A 24,721-nucleotide genomic window follows, 5' to 3' on the forward strand; every position below is an offset into this window, starting at 1 on the left:
ATGATGGATGAAAATGAAGACTCAGTTCACAACATTAAAGGAGTAAATGTATACGATGCACAAAGTCTAAAAGACGGTAAGTGTCCCTAAATTATACAAAGTTTGGTTTGTTTTTATGAAACTTAACTTGTTAGACCTATTTATGACTATATTTGCCGCTCTTTCACTATTGTACGTGAAAAGTTATGCAAAAAAAAATAATAATAATACCGCATACCACAACGCATATTGTTTGGGTTAGGGTGCGGGTTAGCGTTTGGGTGAGGGTGGGTCATTAATAATACCTTGACCCACCCTCAACCAAACGCTAACCCGCACCCTAACCCAAACAATATGCGTTGTGGTATGCAGCATTTGAAGAATAAAAAAATTTTTAATAATTTTTACGTACAATAGTGAAAGAGCGCCCTACATTTTACGTTTATTCTCAAAGGAATAAAACCTAATTTACTGTTGGTTGCAATAATAAAATCCTACGTGTTGTACACTTATACTGATGTGTAGTTTAGAAATAGTTTGTCAGTTGTAACTTTGCGTTTCAGATGTTATTAAAGGAATTAACCGGCAAATTTGTGATAAAGAAAAAGCAGAGCTTACAAAGAAAGTAGATGTTGTTGTAAAACAAATAAGGCAAGTTTAAATGACTGTTGAGCTGTTTTATTTTGATATTTAATTATCCGCATTCAAAGAAATTTCTTTTTTTTAATTTACCTAATAAATCAGTTATTTGAAGTGCAATACAGAATGTTTTAACGCTGGTCTAAAATCCTACCACATTTTGTCTACGGGTTTATAACATTTTTTGGCTAGGGTGTGAGTTTGGGTGGGTCAAGTATTAATAATATGTTTATTCTCCGATATAAATTTCTTCTGTGCAATTTCAAGTTTGACAACTCGTTTCGCTTTGCTAAAAATGGTAGGATTCTAGGCCAGCGCCAAACTTTTTGCTAGGTGTGGTTTCAAAATTACCATTTTTTAAATCTGTGTCTAGGGGTTTGACTTCACAGCTGAAGCAAAATGAGAGCACTATCAAGTATTTTTCGACAAAGAATGACTTTCAACTTTCAACTAGCAAAGTTGGGTTGCTTCAAAGCAAAAATACAGCAATCGTGGCACAAATTCAATCATTGGAAACAAAGTTAAAAAAGTTTGAATCTCAACTGCAAAATGTGGCTGCAGGTAAAGCAGTCACTAAAAATTAAAAAGTTTAAATTTTAAGCTCGATGTGCAATTTAGTTAATATTGTTTTGTTATTAATTTTTTTTGTGTTTGTAGGATTTCAAGTAGATTCCAATTTACCTGGCACATCATCAAGGCAGCAAACATATGGTATGCTTTTGTAACAAAGAATGATATTCTTATTTAATTTTTTTTTAAATAAATATTTAAAATTTAAATTGCTATTATGATGTTTGTAATGAAAAAGGAAATAACTTCTTTTTTTTTTATACATGTACTTTTTAGTTTCACTTTGTTAAATTTATTTTTTTATGCCAGACAAAAAAAGGCTTTCTGGTGCACGCAGTTTAAAGGAACGAAAACAACTAATTAAAAAAGGCCTTGCCACCCCTTTTTCTCTAAACGAAGCACCAGTCCAACCCAAGGTTAATAAACCCCTGCATGCCCCTGCTCGTTTGGATGATGGTTTTGCTTCCTTCCTGACGAATGGGCTCGTATCAAAGTCAAAAACACCCACAAAACTGCCGGATAAAAGTAAGAGCATCTCCAATGGAAATAAAGACCCTTCACTGCAACAGCAAAATAAGAATGCTAAGGAAGTTTCTACCAGTGAGGCAGTTGAAAGAACTATCGTGCCTATTCCAAAAGTCGCTAACAGAGACTTCAAACTATCTCCTAAAGATGAAGATTATAGGATTCATACTTCTGATGAATTTGAAGGTAATATTTGATTTGCTGCTAGCAGTCTATATCTAAGTTATTTGAAATTAATGATGTGATAAAATGTCCAAGACAAATGTTAAATGCCTTAATAAACATTTTGTCTATAAAATGTTGAAACTTAACTGTCTGCTACATTTACTTAAGATTCTGATGAATATGAAATTGAATCAACACCAATTTCAAAGAAATCACCTAAAAGTGTTAATACAAAGAAACATGCTGAACCTTCAAATAAGTATATAAATTTCTTGTTTTTTTAGTAATATCACTAAAAAACATGTAAAAATGCTGATAATTTAATGTTTATATTAGTTTTCAGTAATATTTCGTGAACAATTTCATTTAATGTTCAATTTAAACTGCTATCTGTTGTAATTATGAACTTATTGGCTGTCTGACTTCCTCAACATTTCACTATTTAATCATAGAGAGTCAAGGATTTGTGATGATGCCAACCCAAAGACGTACAAGAAGCGGGTTTTGCGATACAAGCAATTACTTTTGAATGCAGAACACGATGGTGTCCAACAAGCCAATGACAAACAGTTCGAGGGAGGCTTAAATGTGCCTGGAAGGATTTGGTCAAAACTCTACAAGTAAAAACACATCCATCCAAATATCCATCAAAATAAGAAATTTTTTTGAAAAAATACTTCTTAATGTGTAGTCATATGTATCTTTGTTGATAGCCGAATCTGTTTAATCCTAAATCTGGAAACCAGGTTGCACTGTTCAATGACAAATTGTATAAAATCTAGACAAGCTTTCGGACAACTGTGTTTCATCAGGTCAAAGTAGAAAACAAAAACTAGATAGGAGTAGATAGCTACATAGAACCAAAATGATTATGTCACACTATTTTAGGTTGTTTGTCCCTCAATTAAAGGTTCTTAGGGGGACAGACTCCTAAGCCTCTGAATAGCACCTACATGTCTAAAAGTTTTAAAAAGTCTACAAGGCGTATAATTTATCTAAAAAGCTCCTGACAAAAATTGGCCTGAAACATTCTAAAGCAAACCAAAATAGAATAGCGGCAAACTTACGATTCCAATACAAATTGTTGTTTAATAATCTGTTAGGTACCAGCAAACTTGCGTGAAATGGTTGTGGGAGTTACACTGCCAGCAAGCAGGCGGAATACTAGGAGATGAAATGGGTTTGGGAAAAACTGTACAGATCATCGCTTTTTTGGATGCGATGAGAAATTCCAAAGTCAGGGATAGGGACAATTCATTAAGGTGAGTCCTCAAATTTAATGTGGTGTGCCCTAATAATAATGTTTCTTATATTGCATTAAATTTTTATTTGTTTGAAAAATGTCGCCTATAATGGCCGATACCTGATGCCAAGTGGCAGTATCTGTATTTGTTAGAGACTAGGCTGGTATCAGTGCCTGCTGCTAACTAAAGTTGTTAACGCTTGAGTGAATTTCGGCCTGGTAGCCTGGAAAAAACCTTTGAATGGTATTGATTAATCCATTTTGCTTGTTGGCGAATAGTAACAACGTCATTTGGCATGGAGTCAGAATCGAAATAAAATAAAAAACAAGATGTTAAATACATGTTAAAACCTTAACGGGTGATTTCATATCAAGTCACCCAATTTGAATCACATTTATGACATGACCTTTTAAAAAATTAATAAAATATAACAGAAAATTTAAATTTAAGGGATGATAAAAGAACTAAAAAGATTTATAAAAATTGGCCAAGTACTTGTTGAGATATTCTTTGAAATTGGCATGAATTCTTGAGTAAGTGGTAATATAAATTTTGGTTTTCGCTAATATCTCACCCATTTCCACTTGGATTTCTACAATTTTTGCTCCTTTTTAAAAGTAAAGGGGTGTTGCCAACTATTGTTGTCATTATCAGGATTCCATAACAAAATGTACATTGGAACGAACTCATCTTAAAAAAAGAAATCATTTTGATAAAATGTTGTCATATCATAATATTGCATGTCACCTAAAAAATTCAATAGAACAACAAAAGCCCAATAAATAAGAAGCCCATACATTAACGCTATTCTTTTTTATTGCCTCATCATTGTGACAACGTTGATTTCATGTCTTGACATTTAAATGGCCAACTACTATTAATTTCCAAGTTACGACGGTTTGGGTCCAGTTTTGATCGTTTCACCCACCACGGTTATGCATCAGTGGGTTCGCGAATTCCACAAGTGGGCACCACTCCTGCGAGTGGCAGTTTTGCATGGATCTGGAAGCTACAAGGGTGCAAAGGTAAACATTTTTAACCTTTTTTTCATATTTAAAAACTTTGTTATGTTAACCACATTTAGGTAAATTTCAAGTTCTAGGTTGTCTTACTTATATTTCTAGTCTAACACTACACCCAAGTTTACTTTTTCTATCTGACAATAAAGTTTTGTTTTTCTACTTGACGTAAATATAAATACACAGCGATGATTGCAGTCACGAAAAAAATAGGCCACAGATATGATATTTTTTTGCCAACTTTTATTATATGTAACTCCTAAAAAAGTGCTTTGCGAGAATCTCCATTTTTACGTTTTGCTGAAATCTATTCAGGCCAAAAACTCCATGCCTATACAATGGTGTGGTACACCATGTTAACTCAACAACTCTACGAATGCCGTTATTTCGAGCAATTTGCGAATGTCTTTTATGAACCTAATGCGTCACGTACTCTTTTAAATACGCGCGGTTAGACTGAATTTCAGCCTAAATTTGCGCACAAGTTCGCTCGAGAACAACTATAGTGTTTTTAAGATGCAGTGTTTTATGACGTAACGTGACGTCATATCCAAAAAAATCGCCCCCCCCCCTCAAACGAAATTCCTGGATCCGCCCCTGGTTGTATATTATACAAAGTTTAACTGATCAAAAAAATACCTTGACAACAAAATTATAATTTATCAACAAATTAATCCGTCAAGGCGGATCTGATCCACAACATCACGCTTTCCCGTGGAGTCCTGATCACTTCGTACGAAAGAATGAGACTCAGCTTGGACATCCTCATCGCCAAGAAGTGGCATTACGTGATACTGGATGAAGGACACAAGATCCGGAACCCGGAGGCGGCCATCACCCACGCAGTCAAGATGGTGAGCATTAAGGCCCGTTAGACTACCGCTGCGCTGTGCAGAGCGGGGCGTGAAAGAACCGATGACTGCCAAAGTGTCTTACGTTCTTTGTATTTATCTGATTATTCTGACTCCCGAGAAAGCAGGACGCTAAAAAGAAGCAAGAAAGCAGAAAGAAGCAGGACGCTAAAATTGACTGCCTATTTGCAATGATAAAATCGCATAGGGCCAGCTCAAAATTACAACACAGTTCGCATGTGACGAAGCCAAACGATTTTAAACAGGTTAACATGCGAGCCTTTTCATTACATTAAAATCTAACTATTTCGTTACTCGGGTTTTCTTGTCAACTATTCTAAAAATGTAAACAATGTTGCTAAATTCGATTAATAGAAATTGCACGTTCAAAGCAGGGCTGCGCAGTCGAAATGGTGAGCATGGCCGATTTTTATAAAATCGTTTTATCCCAAGACATCGTGCGTCTTATCGCCACTTTGAAAATAAATTTTGGGCAACTTTAACGGTTGAACGGCGTTTTTTCGCTTTGCGCGAATACATGACACCTTTACGTAGCTTTTGTATTGAAAGTTACACCCTTTCAACCTGAAACTTCAATAAAATAAAATGGACTGTGTGACTTTATGACGTAACGTTATGTCTGAAAACTTTTCCCCCTGTACAATGCACTTTAAACACAAACTCAAAATAAAAAACTTTATAATTAAGCGCACAGTAACGATACACAATCTTTTGTCTTCATTTACAGTTCCAAACCCCTCACCGCCTGATTCTATCTGGCTCTCCAATACAGAATCAACTGCAGGAGCTGTGGTCCCTCTTCGATTTCATTTTCCCCGGCAAGCTTGGCACCTTGCCTTGCTTTATGGAACAGTTCTCGGTGCCAATAGTTCAGGGCGGATACGCAAACGCAACAGACGTACAGGTGAATTACGAGAAGGTGGCTAAGGTGAAACTGTTAATTACTAAACTAGGGCGCCGATCTCGTAACATTTCGAACTCTCTGTTGCTTAATTGGCAAGATTAGTTTCTTTTGGTCGCGATGATGTAGTGTCTGTTAGTTTTAAGATCTTTGATTTTTCGGTTTTTATCTTCTGGTTTTACAACACGTTTCAAAGAAAGAAATGCATTTCGGCTGGTTAATAAAAAAACTCGGAATCTTTTGGAACAATTCTAGTTGCCGATCTGTATATCACGACAAACTAAAAGTAGTCAATTTTATTGTGTTTAAAAATTTCCATATTTCGGTATAGCGTTTCATGTTAGACCAAAAGTCGAAGAATAGGCTAGCCCCTTGACAACAGAGATACTCCACTTGTTTGGTAAAATTTAAAAGTACGAATTTCCATCCGGGTACAACCAGGTTTTGTTTCTAATAAATAGAAATAAAATATCGAACAAATCAAAACGCAAAAATTACGAGCGATAAAATGAATAATTACCAGAGATGTCTTCAATATTTTACGAACTCCATTTTATGTTAAACCTATATCTCCTTAACAACAGAGATACCTTTACTTGTAATTGGTTACGTTTGAAAGCATAATGTTCGCTTTCGGCTAGATCAGGGGTTCTTAAACTTTTTTACCGCGGACCCCCAATTTGAATGGACCCCGGTAGGCAAGAAATGCTCCAAAATGACGTCACAACACAAATGGACTTCATGACTCTGTTATTTCGGTATCGAAAAATGTGAAAGTTAAATGGAGTCTAACTATACATTCAGTGCAAAACCGTTTAATTTTTAATTAAAGTGTTTTCTTTTAAAAGTTCATTACTTTAAGTATACACTAGTTCTTTAATTAGGCCTTCATGGACCCCCTAAAACTAGTTCACGGACCCCCAAGGGGTCCACGGACCCAAGTTTAAAATCCCCTCGGCTAGATACTATTTCAGTTTCTAATAAATAAAAATAAAATACCAAACAAATTAAAACAAATCATTACCACGGATGTGTGCAATATTTTGCGGACTCCATTTTAAGTCAAACCTATATCTCCTTATGAACAGAGATACCTTTACTTGTAACTAGGTACGTTCAAAAGCACAATGTTCGCTTCCGGCATTTACCAGCGGTTTCTTCAACGTTTTTTCGGACTCCATTTCATGCCATACCCATCTTTTTATTTAACCATAATCAGTTAATGTTTGCTGTTGCGCTAAACCTTTACTTCGCTTCTTAACATTTTACTGAAAATACCTTTATCCAATCACCTACTACTAAATCCAATCACCTACTATTTTATAACCTTGATATTAATCAAAACCTTCGTCGAAATCAAGAAATTCAGATTGAGGCACATTGCAAACACAATAAAAAATATGTTTAAAATTAATAATTTAATTTCGGATTTTATTTTTTGCTTAACTTTCTTCCTCCCAACTTTGACAGGTCCAGACGGCGTACAAGTGTGCTTGCATCCTCCGGAGCACGATCTCTCCCTACCTCTTGCGGAGAATGAAGCAGGACGTCCAGGAGCACATCAAGCTTCCGGAGAAGACCGACCAGGTCCTCTTCTGCTCCTTAACCGACCACCAGGTGGAGGTATACAAGCGCTACCTCGACTCGGAGACAGTCTACTCGATTCTCTGCAGAAACATGAAAGTGAGTTATTTTTTTGAAAGTGGGTTTAATTTTTTAAGTGTGTGTTTGGTTTGCGAGTTACTTCTAATTTTTCCCTTTTTACACCGGGAAGGTTTTTCGGATGCTATGATAATTTGATAATTACATTGTTTTTTTAGCAATTCATTTTGATAAGGTTGGATTCCCAGTCAAGGTATTTCAAAAGTAACCCAAGTCTAAGTCAAGTTCTTTACAAAGATTAAAAAGTCAAGTTCTTTACAAAAATTAAAAAGTCAAGTTCATTACAAAAATTAAAAAGTCAAGTTCATTACAAAATTTAAAAAGTCAAGTCCAAGCCAAGTCATTATTAGACCACGTCGAGTCATTGACGTAAAAATAAACTTTTAAATTTGTTACCTCGTTCGTGTAAGAACGACATCTTAACTAAAAAATAAAATAAATAAAACACATGGTTAGCAAATTATGTGCAAGAATTTAGATAAATACAATTTTAATAAAAACGAAAAAAAAAACTAATTTCAATCCAAGTAAATTGTCAAAAGTCCAATTCAATTAAATAATTTATACAAAATACTTAAGTCAAGTCAAGTCGTTTGAAACCAGTGACTTAAGTCTCAAGTCATTACAACTCTGAGTTGGGCGTAATAGAAAAAAAGTTAAGAATAATTGAGAAACACTAAACACTGATTTAGGAACACTAAACACGGATCTGTTCATAATCTTCAATAAAAAAAGAGTGGCCCAAATAACTGAGAAAAGATTCATACTTTTATTTTGCAAACGTTTCGGCAAGTGCAATAGTTGATACTTGTAAAAATGAACGGATTTGAACAACGATTTGAAAACATAAAGTTATATTAAAACCTTGTTAATTGACATGTTTACAACCAGAGTTGATATTAAATTAAAATTCGCACTCGCCAAATATCTGTACACTATCTGCGAATTTACTTCCTATACCTAAATGTTTACAATGGTTTAACCTGCCTTCTATTTCGGAGCGATTACCTTTTTTAGAATTACCATTTATAAAGCTAGTTTTATTTCTCATCCTCAGATCTTCGTCGGTTTGATCCAGCTGCGCAAGATCTGCAACCATCCGGACCTCTACACCGGAGGACACAAGATCCTGGTGGGAGAAGAGGACCCGGACCGGAGGGACGAGAGGAGGTACGGCTTCTGGAAGAGATCGGGAAAGATGATCGTCCTCGACTCCCTGCTCCGGATCTGGAAGAAGCAGGAGAAGAAGGTCCTCCTCTTCACGCAAAGCAAACTGGTGAAATTTTGAAAATAAAAACTTTTTTTTTTAATTTCGTGATGTGAAAATTGGCAATGTTGTTAGGGTTGCGATAATGCACATGCGAGTGCATTTCGTTTAGCGCCAGTGCTTGTGCAAAAAATAGGTTGTCGTTATCAGATCTATTGGACTCAATTTGTTGATTTGCGACAATATTTATAAAAGAGCGCATTAGACTTGGCGCAAAGTAGAACAAAGCGATGCCTGAGTATGGCCTTTGACCTAAATTAGTACTACTTTTGAAATAAGGTGCCTCAAGAATGTAAAACGCCTCGACTAAACACGCTTTTTTTCTCACTAATCAATAGCAGGCGTAATAAAACTATTCTTCGTAAAACCAGCCGTGATAACAAGCTGAACAGAATCTACAGTGTTTATTTTTTTTATTGCTGAAAAAGTTAGTTCAAAGATGATTAATATCTGTTTGCAGATGCTGAATGTTCTGGAAGATTTTCTCAAATTGCGCGAGTACACTTACATGTCGATGCACGGAGGGACGTCTGTCTCATCACGACAACCACTGGTCAACAGGTTCAACAAAGTATGTACCAGTGTTGTAATGACTTAAGTCAATGACTTGACTTAAGTGCACTTAAGTCACTGATTTTAAATGACTTGACTTGACTTAAGTCTTTTGGGCAAAATGACTTGACTTGACTTAAGTCTTTCGGGCAAATGACTTGGCTTAACTTAAGTCATTTGGACAAAATGACTTGACTTGACTTAAGTCATTTGGACAAATGACTTGGGTTAAAATAAATTGTTTTAATTAAGCAATTATTTATAAAATTGCGTTATTTATCCCGATCGTTGCACATAAAACAATTTTCTTGTAATATGTTGCTTTTATGTTGGTTTTTACTTGAGTTGCTCATAATAATCGAAGGAGTTTGCCGGTTTTCGTAATTTAAAGTTTTATTTTTTTGACAATAGTTGGACTTGAAGTTGACTTGCTCTAATTATGACTTGACTTGGGAAAGCGATGACTTGGACTGGGACTTGACTTGTTATTTATTCAAAAAGACTTGTCTTGGACTTAAGTTATTTTACGAATGACTTGACTGGGACTTAAGTCATTTCAAAATAACTTGTTTACAACACTGGTATGTACCGACGTTGAGTGATATTGTTACGAGCAATAAGTCTTGCCAAGATTGGAAAAAAAACCTGACAAATGTTCCCGATTAAAATTTTTACATGAAGATTTAACGATTTAAGTCGCGACCCCCCCTCCCCCCTTTTCAGTTTTCGCAAACTTACGCGATCCCAAATCGACAAAATGTTGACACTTTTGGACGGATTGTGACTCCAGTTAGCAAAAATGTCCAGAACGAAAGTATGCACATTGCACAACTAGCTAAAGTTACGATTTTTGACTAAACCTAATTTATTGATTAAAACAATCGTGGTGGTGACGTCATAATCACGCCTAAAGTTTGTATTGCTTTTTCCCTTCAATTATTCGTTGGTCAAAATACTACACGGCGATCCTCTTTAACTTAAATAACCCCTTGTGACCCCCAGGTTGGGAAGCACTGTCCTAAACAAATGTATTTATCGTTATGGTAAAAATGATGACCTACCAAAAAGTTGTGCCACCCTTATTGTCGTGTGACTTCATTAAAACACAGAATACTGCGGTTACACCACAACAGTGCAAAGAATGATTTGTTTAAAAAACAAAAGACAAACTTATTTCGAATGTTAAAAAGTTGCCTTGTATTATGTTAACTGTACTGAACATTTTCTGTATATAAACCATACAAAGTTCAAATCCGAACGGTACGTCATAAACGTGGGCTGTTGTTTCATTCTCCGTCGGCTGTGACTTGCTCCTCAAAACGATTGTTCCTCTTGCTAGGATCCCTCGGTCTTCGTGTTCCTCCTCACCACGAGAGTCGGAGGACTTGGCGTCAACCTCATCGGAGCAAATCGGTAAGAGACTAAACTGTTAATTTTATCAGGGTCACGTGGTTATATAGAGAGATAATAGTAAAGTCATCTGTTAGTAAGCTACCTTTTCAAAGTTTGTTGATCAAGGCTTGTCTTGATTGCCAAAGCTATTGCTAAATGGCCACAATTGGAGCTTCCCTTTTGTTTGCCAACCTTAGGAAACTTAAATTCGATGTTTCCATCATATTATTTGTGACACATTTTGGACTTGTAAGGTTAAAAGTAAAATTAAATCTGCATAATCCCGATGAAAAACTCAGCTCCAGACAAAATGTCCGGCGACTTTGTGTTGCCGCTATAGTCCGAACGGGTTGTTTGTTTCTCCCAGAGTTGTGATCTTCGATCCTGATTGGAACCCGAGCACATGAAAATGATTATTTCTTTTGTTTTTTTAACAAAAAGTTCAGCAAAGAGAATTAGGTCGCCGAAGCTTTGCTATTATTCTTACGCCTTAATTTTAGATGGCCGCAAAAAAAAAATTTAGAAACAATGCTCCAAAAGATCAATCATTCATTTATACCATATTCTATCTTCCTCCCAGAGTTGTGATCTTCGATCCTGATTGGAATCCGAGCACTGATGCACAGGCACAGGAGCGATCTTGGAGGATTGGTCAGAAGAAGGAGGTCACCATCTACCGACTCATCTCGACCGGAACAATCGAGGAGAAGATCTATCACCGGTGAGATTCGACATTTTGTAACATTGTGGCGTAATACTGTGTATGCTGGCTAATTTTTGCGAAATGTAGATTGTGGCTTATTTAGTTTTACAAAGGGGTTATTTTAGCGTAATAAGGTTGTTTAAAAATTCCCCTGTAAAATGTATGTCAAATCTTATCACCCCCTCCCTTTTAACACAATTCTATATACATAATATTTGAAAAAATCTATATTATTCGAAGCAAAATTCCCTTTAAACAAAAAAACAATTGGAAAAATTAATAACAGGAAACTCCTTAGCCCCCTCAAAGTAAAAAAAACTCCCGTTTAAAACCTAGATAAGCGTCTTATTGCATTTTTTCTCGCAGTCAAATCTTCAAGCAGTTCATGTCGAACCGGGTACTGAAGGATCCACGTCAGCGGCGCTTCTTCAAGACCAATGACATTCACGAGCTCTTTACTCTTAAGCATCGCGAAGAGGACGGATCAAGCACCGAGACAGCATCGATCTTCGCCGGAACAGGCTCCGAGATAAAGCTGGGAAAACTTAAGGAAAGGAGACGGTGCGGTATTTTCTGGAGTTTTAATGATTACTAACCTATACTATAATTTAATAAAGGATTTCTACTTTGACCTAATTAAGTACGGTTGTGCGAAATCTTGTCGATAATTCAATACAATTTGGCTTTATAGAGTGTCACGTGACTAACCAATTTACAATTAGACATATGTGGCCATTTACAAAGATTGTTATAATTTAATAGTGAGCTGAGTTATTTCTTTATTTCGGGCCCGATATTACCGGATTAGAGCCTATGCCAAATACCAAGTGCTAGTATCGGTTCATTCTCGTCTAATACTAGGATGGTAGACGACCTGATACCCGATTGAGATTCGCAATGTAAAAAATATTAAGTGAAAGTGTACCAATAGTGTACGGAATTTCGTTGAGGTACCATAGTTCGTGGCTTATACTAAATGCCACAAGAATGGAAAATAAATCAACTTGCATAATTAATTAATTATACACAATGTGTATTCTGTGATCTAACCCTTCTGGGAGTTCTATTGGCCAACTAAAATGACCCACGTTATATAGTACACATGATGACTTTGAAAAGCCTTACCGATATCAGTCAGTCTGTTCAGGATTATAGTGCTTTTAAGCTTGGCCTTGCTTGTACTACAATCCATTTCGGCCTGACTGATTTCGGTAAGCCTCTCCAAAATCACCCGGTAGTACTTCAAGTAACAATATCACTATACAATTCAAAACGCAGTGAAGCAAGACGACTTGAGCAAGAAGCATCGACGAAAAACGCAAAGGTCAGCAAACTCCAGACATCCCCGAGAATCCCAACTAAATCTCCCCTCCAAGAGCCTCAAATCAAGCAGCAACACAGTGAACTCAACGAGAACAAATTCACTCAAAACGGCTCGTCTTTATCGCCACCTGACGGCAATGCCGTTGTTCCCGCTACACCGCTTGATATCGCTAGCGACGTTCCTTCTTCGTCTGTTGAGCTTTCGTCCAACAGTGGCCAAACTTATGACGTCACAGCGACGCCGACGTCATCGCCCACTGGTCCAGACTCTGAAGTCATCGATTACGACGACGGTGACGCGTCGGCGAAGTCTCAAAAGATTAGGGAGTCGTTTCTCAAAGTTATGAAGAGGTTTCAAGAATCTAAGTTGAAAACGAAAATCGAGGAGAAATCGAAAAAGAAAAGTCGAAGGAAAGGCGACAAGAAAAAACGCACTTTCGGTGAGAACAATTTTCCATTATCTTTAAGCAATAAAATATTAAATTTCCTTTTTCTAAAACTTATAAGTTTAGGTAAAATACTTTGTCATTCCTCTTCAACAGAAAAAAAATCGGGTAACTACTTTAGATCAGTGCTTTTCAACCTGTGTAATAAACACACCTCAATTAGCTAAACAATTTAGAAATTGCGGACCCCTAGATTGTACTAGCCGAACCCTAAGGTTCCGCGGAACCCTGGTTGAAAATCACTGCTTTAGATAATATGCTTCGCTACCATCATAAACACGATTTTTTTTGGTAAAAACTTCCCAGTTCTCATGAACAGAAAAATATAAGTTTACTCCCAAATACTTTGCTATGCCTCATTAACATAAAAAAAAAGTTTTCTTGGCTTTCACTTAAAAAAAAAACAAAAAAAAGAAAGAAAATCTCTTGCCAAAAACCCTAGCATACAAAGCACGCGAACATATAGCGGGTTGTACGACACTGCGTAAATGCGGACGATCTTGACACAATAAATGTTATGTTTAAACGTATGATAATTACTGCTAACGCTTTGCTATGCCCCATGGGTGGCCCATAAACACCAAAAAAATGACTGGCTTTCAATCTTAAAAACACTCTTTTAAACATTTCTCACGCCATTGTTACGTAGCAAATGGTCATATTGTTTTGCGGCATCATTCAAACTTGTCCGGAGTAGATTATGTAAGCTTATACAGTTGTGTGGCGTACTAATGTAAAGTGTAAATGTTATGTAACAACTTAACAGACGTCGATGGCGAAGTTGTCGATTTTGTGACGAAGAAGGCGAGATACAAAGATGGCGTCGAAGGCGCTTCAAAGAATTCGGAAGATTACGTGCTAGCAAGATTGTTCAAGAAAGGTATTAATCAATGTTTCTCAACACTTTTGAACTCGATGTATTTAAAAACAGTTGCATTTGAACAGCAATACATGGATAGAAAAAAATTGTTTTCAGGTAGAATGTTTGCACTTGTAGAATGTTGTAGCTGGATATTTCTGTTTATGCGCTAAAATATTGGGTGGTTTAAGTGATCATTATTTATACTAAAATTATATGGGCCGAAAATTTATTTTCGGGACATATCTTGTTTTTGCCGCTATTCTTTTTTGGTTTCCTATGGTTTGTTTCAGACCGACTTTTGTTCGAAGCTTTATAGAAAAAGTAGACATCGTAGAACCTTCAAATTTTCAGACATGGCGTAGAGTGGTATGTAGGTGCTTTGTAAAAGTTTATGAGGCTGCACTCCCAGGGGCCTTTCCTTGGGGGGTAAAAACCTGAAATATTGCGTTTTAGCAGTTTGTAGCTAACGACAGCCATCTAGCAGCAGAAAAACTTTCATACAGAATTCGTTCATATTCGCTTGCTTTGTCCAGCTCGCGTCGCGACGAGGCGGCTGCTGGCATCCCTGCTGCGCCCTATTGTCCCGCGCGTGCAACATTTGTGTTGGAAGTGGCTTGCCTAGTAAAACTATGCACATGCGACTTGCCTTTCATAAAGAGGCCTCTCTAAGTAAAAAAACCTATTGCTCTTACAACACAAAATATTTTACCACCGCAAATTTAAATGCGAATCCTACAGGCAGTGTACACATCTCTGTTAGCACATGTTGTGATTGTTGCACCATTCAAACATATCAACACCAGGTCTAAGCAAATATAATTATACAAGGGCCGCAACAACAAAAAGCTTAAGTTTAACGCATTCTTAACGACGACGTTACAAAGCTACGTCATAACATGGCGTCATAAATAAATAAATCTTGCGTTTATTGGATTTAAATTGGCAAAACTTTCAATATAAAACGTGGCTTATTAGGCACATAAATGTGTTTGCATATTGCTCAAAACTACAGATTTAAACTCTGTTTCAACAGTGATTGCTCAGACCAAGGCATGGTAAAAATTTACACAGTAAAAGTTGGAAAAAGTATAGCAAACCATAGACGTTAAATCATTTAGAGAGAATGAAAATATTGACTTTTTAAACATGCTAGCTGACCAAAATGTAATAACATGGCCGTAAGCATTATCTACGTAAATTTTTATTGATCAAATGTATGTTTCGATCATTTGCCAAAATCTACGCCATATTTGAACCCCCTTCGCTTCAAAGCCATAAGTTATTATATTATTATACACAACTTATAATTGTGTGTAGATATGTTGGATTGGAGTAACATACAGAACAGGTGCAAATAGCAAATATTCTCCAAATACGATGTTTCCAATATTCTCCAAATCGTATTTCATCGTATTGTCGCGGTAATACACAAAGAGGTAAGGCCGTGAATAAAGTTTCACCCACCGTACAATTAACGGAGGGAAGCATTTCGAGTAGGGATGTTCAAGGCAGAATATCGGCGACACATTTATAATGCTTGCTTTAAATGCGGCGTCAGCATTTTTTGGGGCGACCAATTACTTCGCGATAAGCTTCGCCTAATAATTAAGTGTCAATAGGGTGTATTTACCGCCGCAAGTTTAAATGCGAAATCTTAAGGCAGTCTACGCCTCTCTGTTAGCACCTGTTGTGCATCTTGCTCCAACCAGCATACCAACATCAGGCCTAAACTTATCTAGCAAAACTTTCGATTTAATAGTTTGCGTATTAGGCACGTAATAGTGTTTTTCATATTGTTTGAAATGACAGATTTAAAGCCTGTTTTAACAGTGATTGCTCGGACCAAGCTATGGTAAAAAATTACCTAGTGAAAGTTTGCAAAAGTATAGCAAACCATAGGCGTTAAACCATTTTTAGTCTTTAAGAGAATGATAATATTTGATTTTCAAACACGTAAGCTGGTCAAAATTTAATAAAATGGCCATATGCATTATCTAAGTAAATTCTATTTATCAAATATATGTTTCGATCATTCCCCAAATTCTATGCCATATTTGAACCCCTTTCGCATCAAAGGCATATTTTAAGTGGGGAAGTTTTCGGCCCATATCTGTTTTTGCTTGCAGAAACAAGTTAAGGAAAATGAAAAACAAAATATATAATATAAAGTACACAATACAAAATATTAAAAAAAAAATTAAAAAAAAAAAAATTAATATAAAGTAAAAATTGAAAATAAACACTAAGCCCTGAAAATATATCCCCTGACAAAATATACAACAACCGCACCCCCGTCTAGTCTTTTTTGGTTTCCTATGGTATGTTTCAGACCGATTTTTGTCCGAAGCTTTATAGAAAAAGTATACATCGTAGAACCTTCAAATTTTCAGACATGGCGAAGAGTGGTATGTAGGTGCTTTGTAAAAGTTTATGAGGCTGCACCCCCAGGGGCCTTTGCTTGAGGGGTAAAAACCTGAAATATTGCGTTTTAGCTCTTTCTAGCTAACGACTGCCATCTAGCAGCAGAAAAACTTTCATACAGAATTCGTTCATATTCGCTTGCTTTGTCCAGCTTGTGAAGTGACGAAGCGACTTACCGCCTGCTACGCTTTATTGTCCCGCGCGTGAGACTTTCATTGTGCGAAGTGGCAGGTCCAAAACTGGGCTCGTGCGACTTGCATTTTAAAACGAGGCTTCTCTTTAGTAAAATTACTTAATGGTCTTAAGAAACAACTTATTTTACCGCCGCAAATTTAAATGCAAAATCTGGTGGCAACTCCAATCCAACATATCAACACCAGGCCTGCACAACTTTAAATTGTGTATAAACTGTTGCTACCAGGCATGGTAATGTAAATCAAAAAACAGCTCCTCTGGTAAGTGTAATTGTTAACCAACGTTTAACGTTCAATAATAGCACGAGAATCAGACTACAGGAAAAGATTATTTTTGGAATCGTGGAATATTTATAAGAAGGGTAACACCATGAACGTCAAAACTGACGTTTTTATCATTGTATTGGATTTATGCAGTGTCGAAAGTTGGGCAGAATGGGATTAAACGGCCTTCTGGTGAAAGAATTGTCGCCGGAATGGCGTTCATGTAAAATAATTATATGGGCCGAAAATGCTACAAGCACCTGCTGAAGGCCTAGAGGCAGTCGCTAATTATTTTCTTATCGTTTTGTTGCTCGCGTTTATTTCTGCTTTTTTTCCTTTCCATTTATTGTACGAGCGTTCAGTGTCAATCACCCTGACGAAGGCGGCTTGTATAGGTTGCCGAAACGTTGGTTAACAATTACACTTACCAGAGGAGCTGTTTTTTGATTTATATTAAAATTGTGTGTTGATATGTTGGATTGGAGTAACAGGTGCAAATAGCAAATATTGTCCAAATACGATTTTTTCAATATTCTCCAAATCGTATTTGATCGTATTGTCGCGGTAATATGAAAAGAGGTAAGACCGTGAATAAAGTTTCACCCACCGTACAATTAAAGCAGGGAAGCCTTTCGAGTAGGGATGTTCAAGGCAGAATATCGGTGACACATTTATAATGAAAAGCTTCGCCTAATAATCAAGTGTCAATAGGGTGTATTTACCGCCGCAAATTTAAATGCGAAATCTTAAGGCAGTGTACGCCTCTCTGTTAGCACCTGTCGTGCATCTTGCTCCAACCAGCATACCACCAACATCGGGCCTAAACATCTAGCAAAACTTTCGATTTAATAGTTTGCGTATTGAGAACATAATAGTGTTTTTCATATTGTTTAAAACTACAGATTTAAAGCCTGTTTTAACAGTGATTGCTCGGACCAAGCCATGGTAAAAAATTACCGAGTAAAAGTTTGCAAAAGTATTGCAAACCATAGGCGTTAAACCATTTTTAGTCTTTAAGTGAATAATAATATTTGCTTTTCAAACACGTAAGCTGGTCAAAATTTAATAAAATAACCATACGCATTATCTACGTAAATTCTATTTATCAAATATATGTTTCGATCATTTCCCAAATTCTACGCCATATTTGAACCCCTTTCGCATCAAAGGCATAAGTTAAGTGGGTAAGTTTTCGGCCCATATCTGTTTTTGCTTGCAGAAACAAGTTAAGGAAAATAAAATACAAAATATATAATATAAAGTACACAATACAAAATATAAAACAAAAAAAAAAAAAAATAAAAATAAAAAAAAAAAATTAAAAAAATAAAATAAAGTAAAAATTGAAAATAAACACCAAGCCCTGAAAATATACCCCCTGACAAAATATACAACAACCGCACCCCCGTCTAGTTACTTCTTTTTTTAATTCCAAAAGCGATCTATAATAATAAGTGATGAATTATTTTTCTTAAAAACAACAAGTTAACGCGCAGTTCGGATTGCCCTGAATTTTAACGCCCATTCTCGCAAAAAGCCCTCCATAACGATAGATATAATTTTTCTCGAGCCTGACCCGACCCCTGAACTTTGACCCTTACAGGTGTGCAGTCAGCCATGAAGCACAACACGATTATGAACAGCTCGACTCCCGACTACGCCTTGGTAGAATCGGAGGCAAACCGCGTGGCTAGGGAAGCCATCCGCAACCTTAAGCTTTCAAGGAAACACTACAGGTATCCGGGCAGTGGCGGACCGGTCAAAAGGTAAAAATATTCACATTTTAACTAATTTTAAGCTTGCAATGCGCCCTTTGCTAATACTGGATGTCAAGTACTGGCTTAAAAAAATCATCAAAACACCACATTTTAAAACCGTATATGAGTATGATTGTTTTTTTGTTTTTGTTTTAACGACTGCGAAAATAGAATAATTTTTGCAGCGGCGGACCAGTCAAAAAAGTTTGTTTTACTGGTTTTGTTTTTTTAATTTAATACATCTAATTTTGGTCTGCACCTTTGCTTTTAACCGAATGTTGAGTCCATCAAGGTAAAAAATCATCAAAATGCCGCCATTTCGACGGTAAATTTAGCGAGTGGTTGTTTCTTATTTTAACGATGGTTGGCAAAACTAAGAAAATTATAATAAATATATTTCGTTTGAACCGAATTCCTCTTTAAGGACCTGTTTGATGTGGTTGGATCACCGAATGAAAGTTCACATGGTTATATGTATTGAGTTTGGTTCTGGGCAAAATTTCTTTAAAATTTACGAAAATTACGGAAAAGGCAATACGAAAAAATATGATATTAAATTTAAATTTTAAAATGCTACTGTCTTCTTTTTTCTGTGTTTACTTCAAGCTCATGAAGAGTTCAGTGAAGACATTTTGGTCACCATAGCTTAGTATTTGGGTTGCTGCGAAAATAAGGTTGAGAAACTCTGCATTATTTTGTTACGCATTTCGTTTATAAAAACTAATAATTATACCTGTTTTCCTTAAGGTGAATCGTACGAACAAACATACGAGCAGTTTTGATTTTTTTTTCTTTTATTTCCAGGCCTCGATTTGGCAAGCCGAAAGCGGCTCCCATAAAAGCGATCAAGCGTGACGAAACGTCATCGAGTGATGACGACACCGGCCCTTCGTTGTTCGGCAAGTCGAGTAAGTAAATTAGGCTCAACATCAACACAAACAATTACTAACCACCTTCAATTCAGGGTTGCCAGATGGCCAGATGGCCAGAATAGAAAAAGCTAAACTTACCTACAAAAAGCTAAAAAAGCAAAAACTACTGCAAACTCTAACAAGCCTATGTTTTTTTCTGAAAAGATAACTAATCCAATAAATGGTCATGCTGGTACGTTGAAATTCTTTGTTTGTGTCAAATTTTCTCATTTTTTGTTCTTTTTTGTAAATTTTTCTAGGCAATTTTTTTCTTTTTGCGATTTTTTTGACAATTTTTCTGTTTTTGTGATAGTTTGATCTCTTCTTAATAACACTCATGAAATATTTGAATGAAACAAAAAAAGTCTTAAAAAGTCAAATTTCATTTTGATTTTTTCGAAAAATAAAAACATCCAAAGAGGTTAAAAAAAAGCCTAAATTTTCAAACTTGGCCTTAAAAAATCCAAACTGGCAACCCTGCTTCAATTCAAAATCAGTGACTGTTGACTAAAGACAATGAGTCAATCTACGCATTGTTGTGCGACTATTGATCATTGCTTCACGACAGTTAATTTTCGAAATAGCTTTATTTAAAACTTCTGTAAGTGTATTGCTGTGTTTTGGTTAGGCATAGGTGTGCTCACCGTTTAAAGGGTATATCTACGTTTTGTTTTCCATAATTTGAAGGCTCCATATAATGCAGTCAACCAGTTGTGAAGTCACGATCTAACTAGGCAATAATGCCATTGGGACCATTGTTCCCTCTAAGATAAAAGCACCAGTAGCACACTGGTATCGAACGAGTAGCGATAAGACTACTTTATATCGGGTGGGCTCCAATCCGACATTATCGGTCTGCCCTATTAATACATATTGTTTTCTATTTATTCTCAGCGTCGACTCCTACTTCATCCTTGAGCATTCTCAAGCAGATCAAGATGCGCAGCCACTCCAAGGAGGAGGAGGAGGAGGATAGTGGGAGCGAGCGGGAGGAGCAAACTGCTCCCTTCCAATTGGGTGACGGTTCGGGTGACGAAGCTACTGAAGACGACAAACTGCTGCGAAGAATCGTGACATTTCTTAACAGCGAGAAATCTGTAAGTTATATTTTTAATTTGGGCTTGTGACAGATCCTAGGCTGCCATCTGCAGAACGAGCGGGCGAATTGTTAGATTTCGCAAAAGTCCCAAAAGCTACGTCAAGCGTGACGCCATAAAACAATTATTTTTGAAAACAACTGTTGTTTCTCTGGGCAAACTCGTGCTTGAAAAGTCGCAAACATGAAAAAAATGCCATTGTTTGGGAAGGGCTGCAGAGTCGGTTAAAAATAACCCGAGTCCGACTCCGGCCCCAAAAATAAACCCGAGTCCGACTCAAATGTTCGATTTCGCCGAGTCCCGAGTCCACCATATGCTATTCCACCTTTCCAATTTCCAGTTGGCGGCCATAACAGTTTAAAAATGTGGTACTGCGCATGGGCATGTCGAACTCGAACTCGGGTAGTTCTACGTTGTCTTACTTGAGTCCCCAGTCTGACTCCGACTCGGCAGCCCTGGTTTAAATTTGCAAAACTTTTATATAAAAAGATACCTAACGGGTTAGCACATGAAAAAAATGCATATTGCTTGAAATGACGGCATTCGTAGTGTGCCTAAACAGAAATTGCACTTTATCACATTTTTAAGCGGGAAAGGTGACATGACCCAGGCCCTCGCCAACCTCAAAGTTTTTAACACCTAAGTTAAAAATAGCTTCAAGTAGGGGGCGCTAATCTTAAAAGAGTCGTCTCATATTGCGCAAGTTACAATTAATTTAGAATAAAGCCCAACAAGCCCTTGCATTTCGCACAAACCCCTACTATACTCTCTTTCCCAGGGTGAGGTCACGACCGACGAGCTCATGCTAAAGTTCAAAGGTCACGTAGAGGTCAAGCAAGCTCCCCACTTCCGCGCCATGCTTCACCGGATCTGCACAAGACGCAAGGACCAAGCCAGCGGAAAGACAACCTGGCTCCTTAAAGACGAATTCCGCTGATAAGCTACCACCGTCTGCGCATTTTTGAATTCTTTTCAAGTTAGGATTCCATTTGCTGTGAAAGTAAAGGTGTTGTCGTTCTGTCCTATGAGTTTGGTACATCTGTTTCTGTTGCGAAAGACGCTGTCCCTTATGGATTACCTTTGAATAGACTGTGGGTTCTTCAACCATACGTGGACTAGTTTACGTGGGTATAGGAAAGCCTAATTAAAATAATAGTTTATTAATTGATAAAAATGAAATGATTTTTTTCCAACTAAGAGTTTAATGGCAAACAAGACTTTTGGCGACTTATCCTTTAATAGATTTGCCTTATTTCTACCGGAAACAGCAGAGTTTTTGTCTTTTTTGAAGACATCGCCTTAATGATGTCCGCTCTAAATATTTAATGCCGACCCTGATCCACGCAAACCAAAAAAAATCGTAGTTCGCAAAAATAGTAAGAACCTCTAAACTTTTCGTAAAAAACAAAACGGCACTGCTGCTAATAACACTTATTTAATCCTTGCTTTTTTGTTCAAAGTTGTATTTAAAACCTCAAATCGAAGATCGGATGAGTGCCACGTTGTATTTTTTTATTTTACCTTGATTTTGGTTTGTCTCTGTTTCGGCCAATTTTGTCCCGGTTACTTAAATCGAACGGTGGCAAGGCAAATTAAATTATAGCCCTCTGCTGATTTGTACGTTTAAATAAACGGGTACCGTTCCTACTAGTATTTTTTTCGAAAAAAAAGCATTTGCTTGAAAAAATTCAGAAAAATAACGCGCGAAATACTTAAAATGGGTTGTAATTTGAATGACAAACCACTTCGCCAACTATATACTGCATCATATTTGAATATTCCTGTTTCATGCTGGTGTCTTACAATTTCTTTCGTTTTTTACCTCACGTTTTGTCGATAATTTTGATTGTTTGGCCTCAGTAACGTTAGCAAGAATTTGACTTGTAGTTTTGCTGGTGGCACTACTTTGCCAAAATTATGTTTTTGCTCTAGTGATCTTAGTTTTCCGTTTTCTTACCTTTTCGTTATTTGTTATCTATTCTGTATAAGGCTATGCTTTCCTTGTGCTGAGCTATAGGCTGTTCAGCAAAGATAAATGACCAAAGTACCATGACTTTAAACTTTACAAACGGTTTAACAATGCAATGCTAACTGATTAGTGTTTGTCGGTTCATCGAATATTCGTTATTATGCAATCATACTTTTCTTAAAGCAAACTGTTTTGGTTATTGAATTCCAACGCAATAAACTTATTTTCAGTTACGCCTTGTACATATCGTTGAAAAACAAGTATTCCACATACGACATTACTTTCGTATTGCGTGACAATTATTCAGGGATAAAAAGTGGAAAATTTTCACACAAAAACGCATTAAAAACTATTTCTGAGATGTCGTCACAAGATTACTTTATAATGGTCCGTCTAAAACAAGCCCCTTAGGAAACCAGATGTTTCTGCTCTATGTAACCAGATGTTTCTGCTCTATGCAGGGGCGCCCGCAGAAAATTTACCAGGGGGGGGCAATCAGGGGCGTAACCGGAAAATCAAAAAGGGGGGGCATGAATTTTCAACTTAGGGAATTCCCCTATTTTTCGTCTGACGTTAGTGAATAATGACGTCATAGAACAGTGGGAGTATGACGTCATAGAATGGTGATTGCAAGACGTGATAAAAAAAAACTCAGAAACAGCCAAATACGTCCAGCATAAGCGACCACGTGCGTCGTCGAAAATCCTGTCAGGCGCCAGCTGCGAAATCACAGTGTGCAATCGTTAACTTCAGGCGAAAAAATAAACCAAGACAGTGAAGTATGTGTGATTAATTGTAGTAGAATCATACATAATTCGACCATCAGCAGCGCAGTTTTCAAGTTCCATGAACGGGACTAGCGCTAAATTACAAGCACGCCTTTCATCACCTGCATTACAAAACGAAGAACGTTTTTACCGGGTTTTATTACGCCAGGATCAGCGCAACATCTGCGCCGAGCTGTGTGCCAAGTCAGCTAAATTACAAGCTGCGATTGAGGGGAAATAAGTTGTGTCCATTGCACAGCACGTGGTGTTAGTTATGCTTAAAGAGCATAATTTAGCGTAACTATCATTACTTAAAAATGGAGGCTTTGAAACGCACACGACAGTCACCATTATACCTCCTTTTAAGAATCTGCTTCAGTTAAACAAATGTCGATGTTAAACCAACATCGGATATTAGCGCAGAGACCGAACAGCGAGCAACATACTGCGTATAACTCGACGTTTTTTAGCGAGTATAAAAGAAAGAAGGTTTGACTTAGCGTTGTGAATTGTCGAATACACACTTGCTAATCAGTCAACCTAAACCTAAACAAATAATGAAAGAGAAAAACTATCCAGCGTTACAGTCGACCAAACTAAAGACGAAAAACGGCGTTTTGCGCACGATTTTGGTTTCGCATTAGATTAAGACGCGTGACCCAATTACTTAAACAGCACGCCGCTTCGAACAGTTTGATAAACCATGTCAAAAACGATAAAATCACTTACAAAAAGGGGGGTAAGAAGTCAACTTTTTATGACGAAAGTGTTCTTAACTTTCTTTGAAAAACCACAACTGCGCGTCGTACGTATATTACTAAAGCGTAATTAATTGCCCCAGCCTTTGTATTAAATCAAGTAAAAAAAATGATAAACAAAAAACATTGCTTTAAACAATATTCCACTCGATAAAAATCGCAATGACAAAAAGGTCGAGTAGATCGACATCGTCTTGATTGAGACGTTTCGATACGAACTTGTATCATCTTCAGTTAATGTGACTGAAAAGTAAATCAAAGCATCACTTAAAAAAGGTGAGACGCAAATGTTTTTATTTTGACCCGTTCAACACCTAAAAGTGCTAGTTAATGCCCCGACTGTAGAAACTCAAAATGATAAAATTATGTCCCACATTTTAGAAGTGATGCTTTGATTTACTTATCAGTCACACAAACTGAAGATGATACAAGTTCGTATCAAAACGTCATAATCAAGATGAT

General features: G+C 36.8%; 1 protein-coding gene across 1 annotated transcript; it reads left to right on the forward strand.

Annotated features, from left to right (window-relative positions):
* LOC146137486 (DNA excision repair protein ERCC-6-like) lies at positions 1-21,864 on the forward strand. The gene is made up of 23 exons (XM_083394358.1): positions 1-76; positions 543-630; positions 992-1,179; positions 1,276-1,329; positions 1,498-1,899; positions 2,047-2,137; positions 2,331-2,498; positions 2,982-3,140; positions 4,012-4,147; positions 4,825-4,995; positions 5,741-5,917; positions 7,385-7,597; positions 8,634-8,852; positions 9,304-9,414; positions 10,735-10,808; positions 11,368-11,508; positions 11,857-12,051; positions 12,769-13,253; positions 14,026-14,139; positions 18,604-18,766; positions 19,562-19,665; positions 20,563-20,765; positions 21,544-21,864. The coding sequence occupies exons 1-23, from the start codon at positions 1-3 to the stop codon at positions 21,700-21,702; spliced, it is 3,891 nt and encodes a 1,296-aa protein (XP_083250484.1). The 3' UTR covers positions 21,703-21,864.
* Positions 21,865-24,721: the final 2,857 nt, after the last annotated feature.

This window comes from Ascidiella aspersa, chromosome 7 (genome assembly GCF_963924565.1).
Source record: "Ascidiella aspersa chromosome 7, kaAscAspe10.2, whole genome shotgun sequence".
Lineage (NCBI taxonomy): Eukaryota > Metazoa > Chordata > Ascidiacea > Phlebobranchia > Ascidiidae > Ascidiella > Ascidiella aspersa.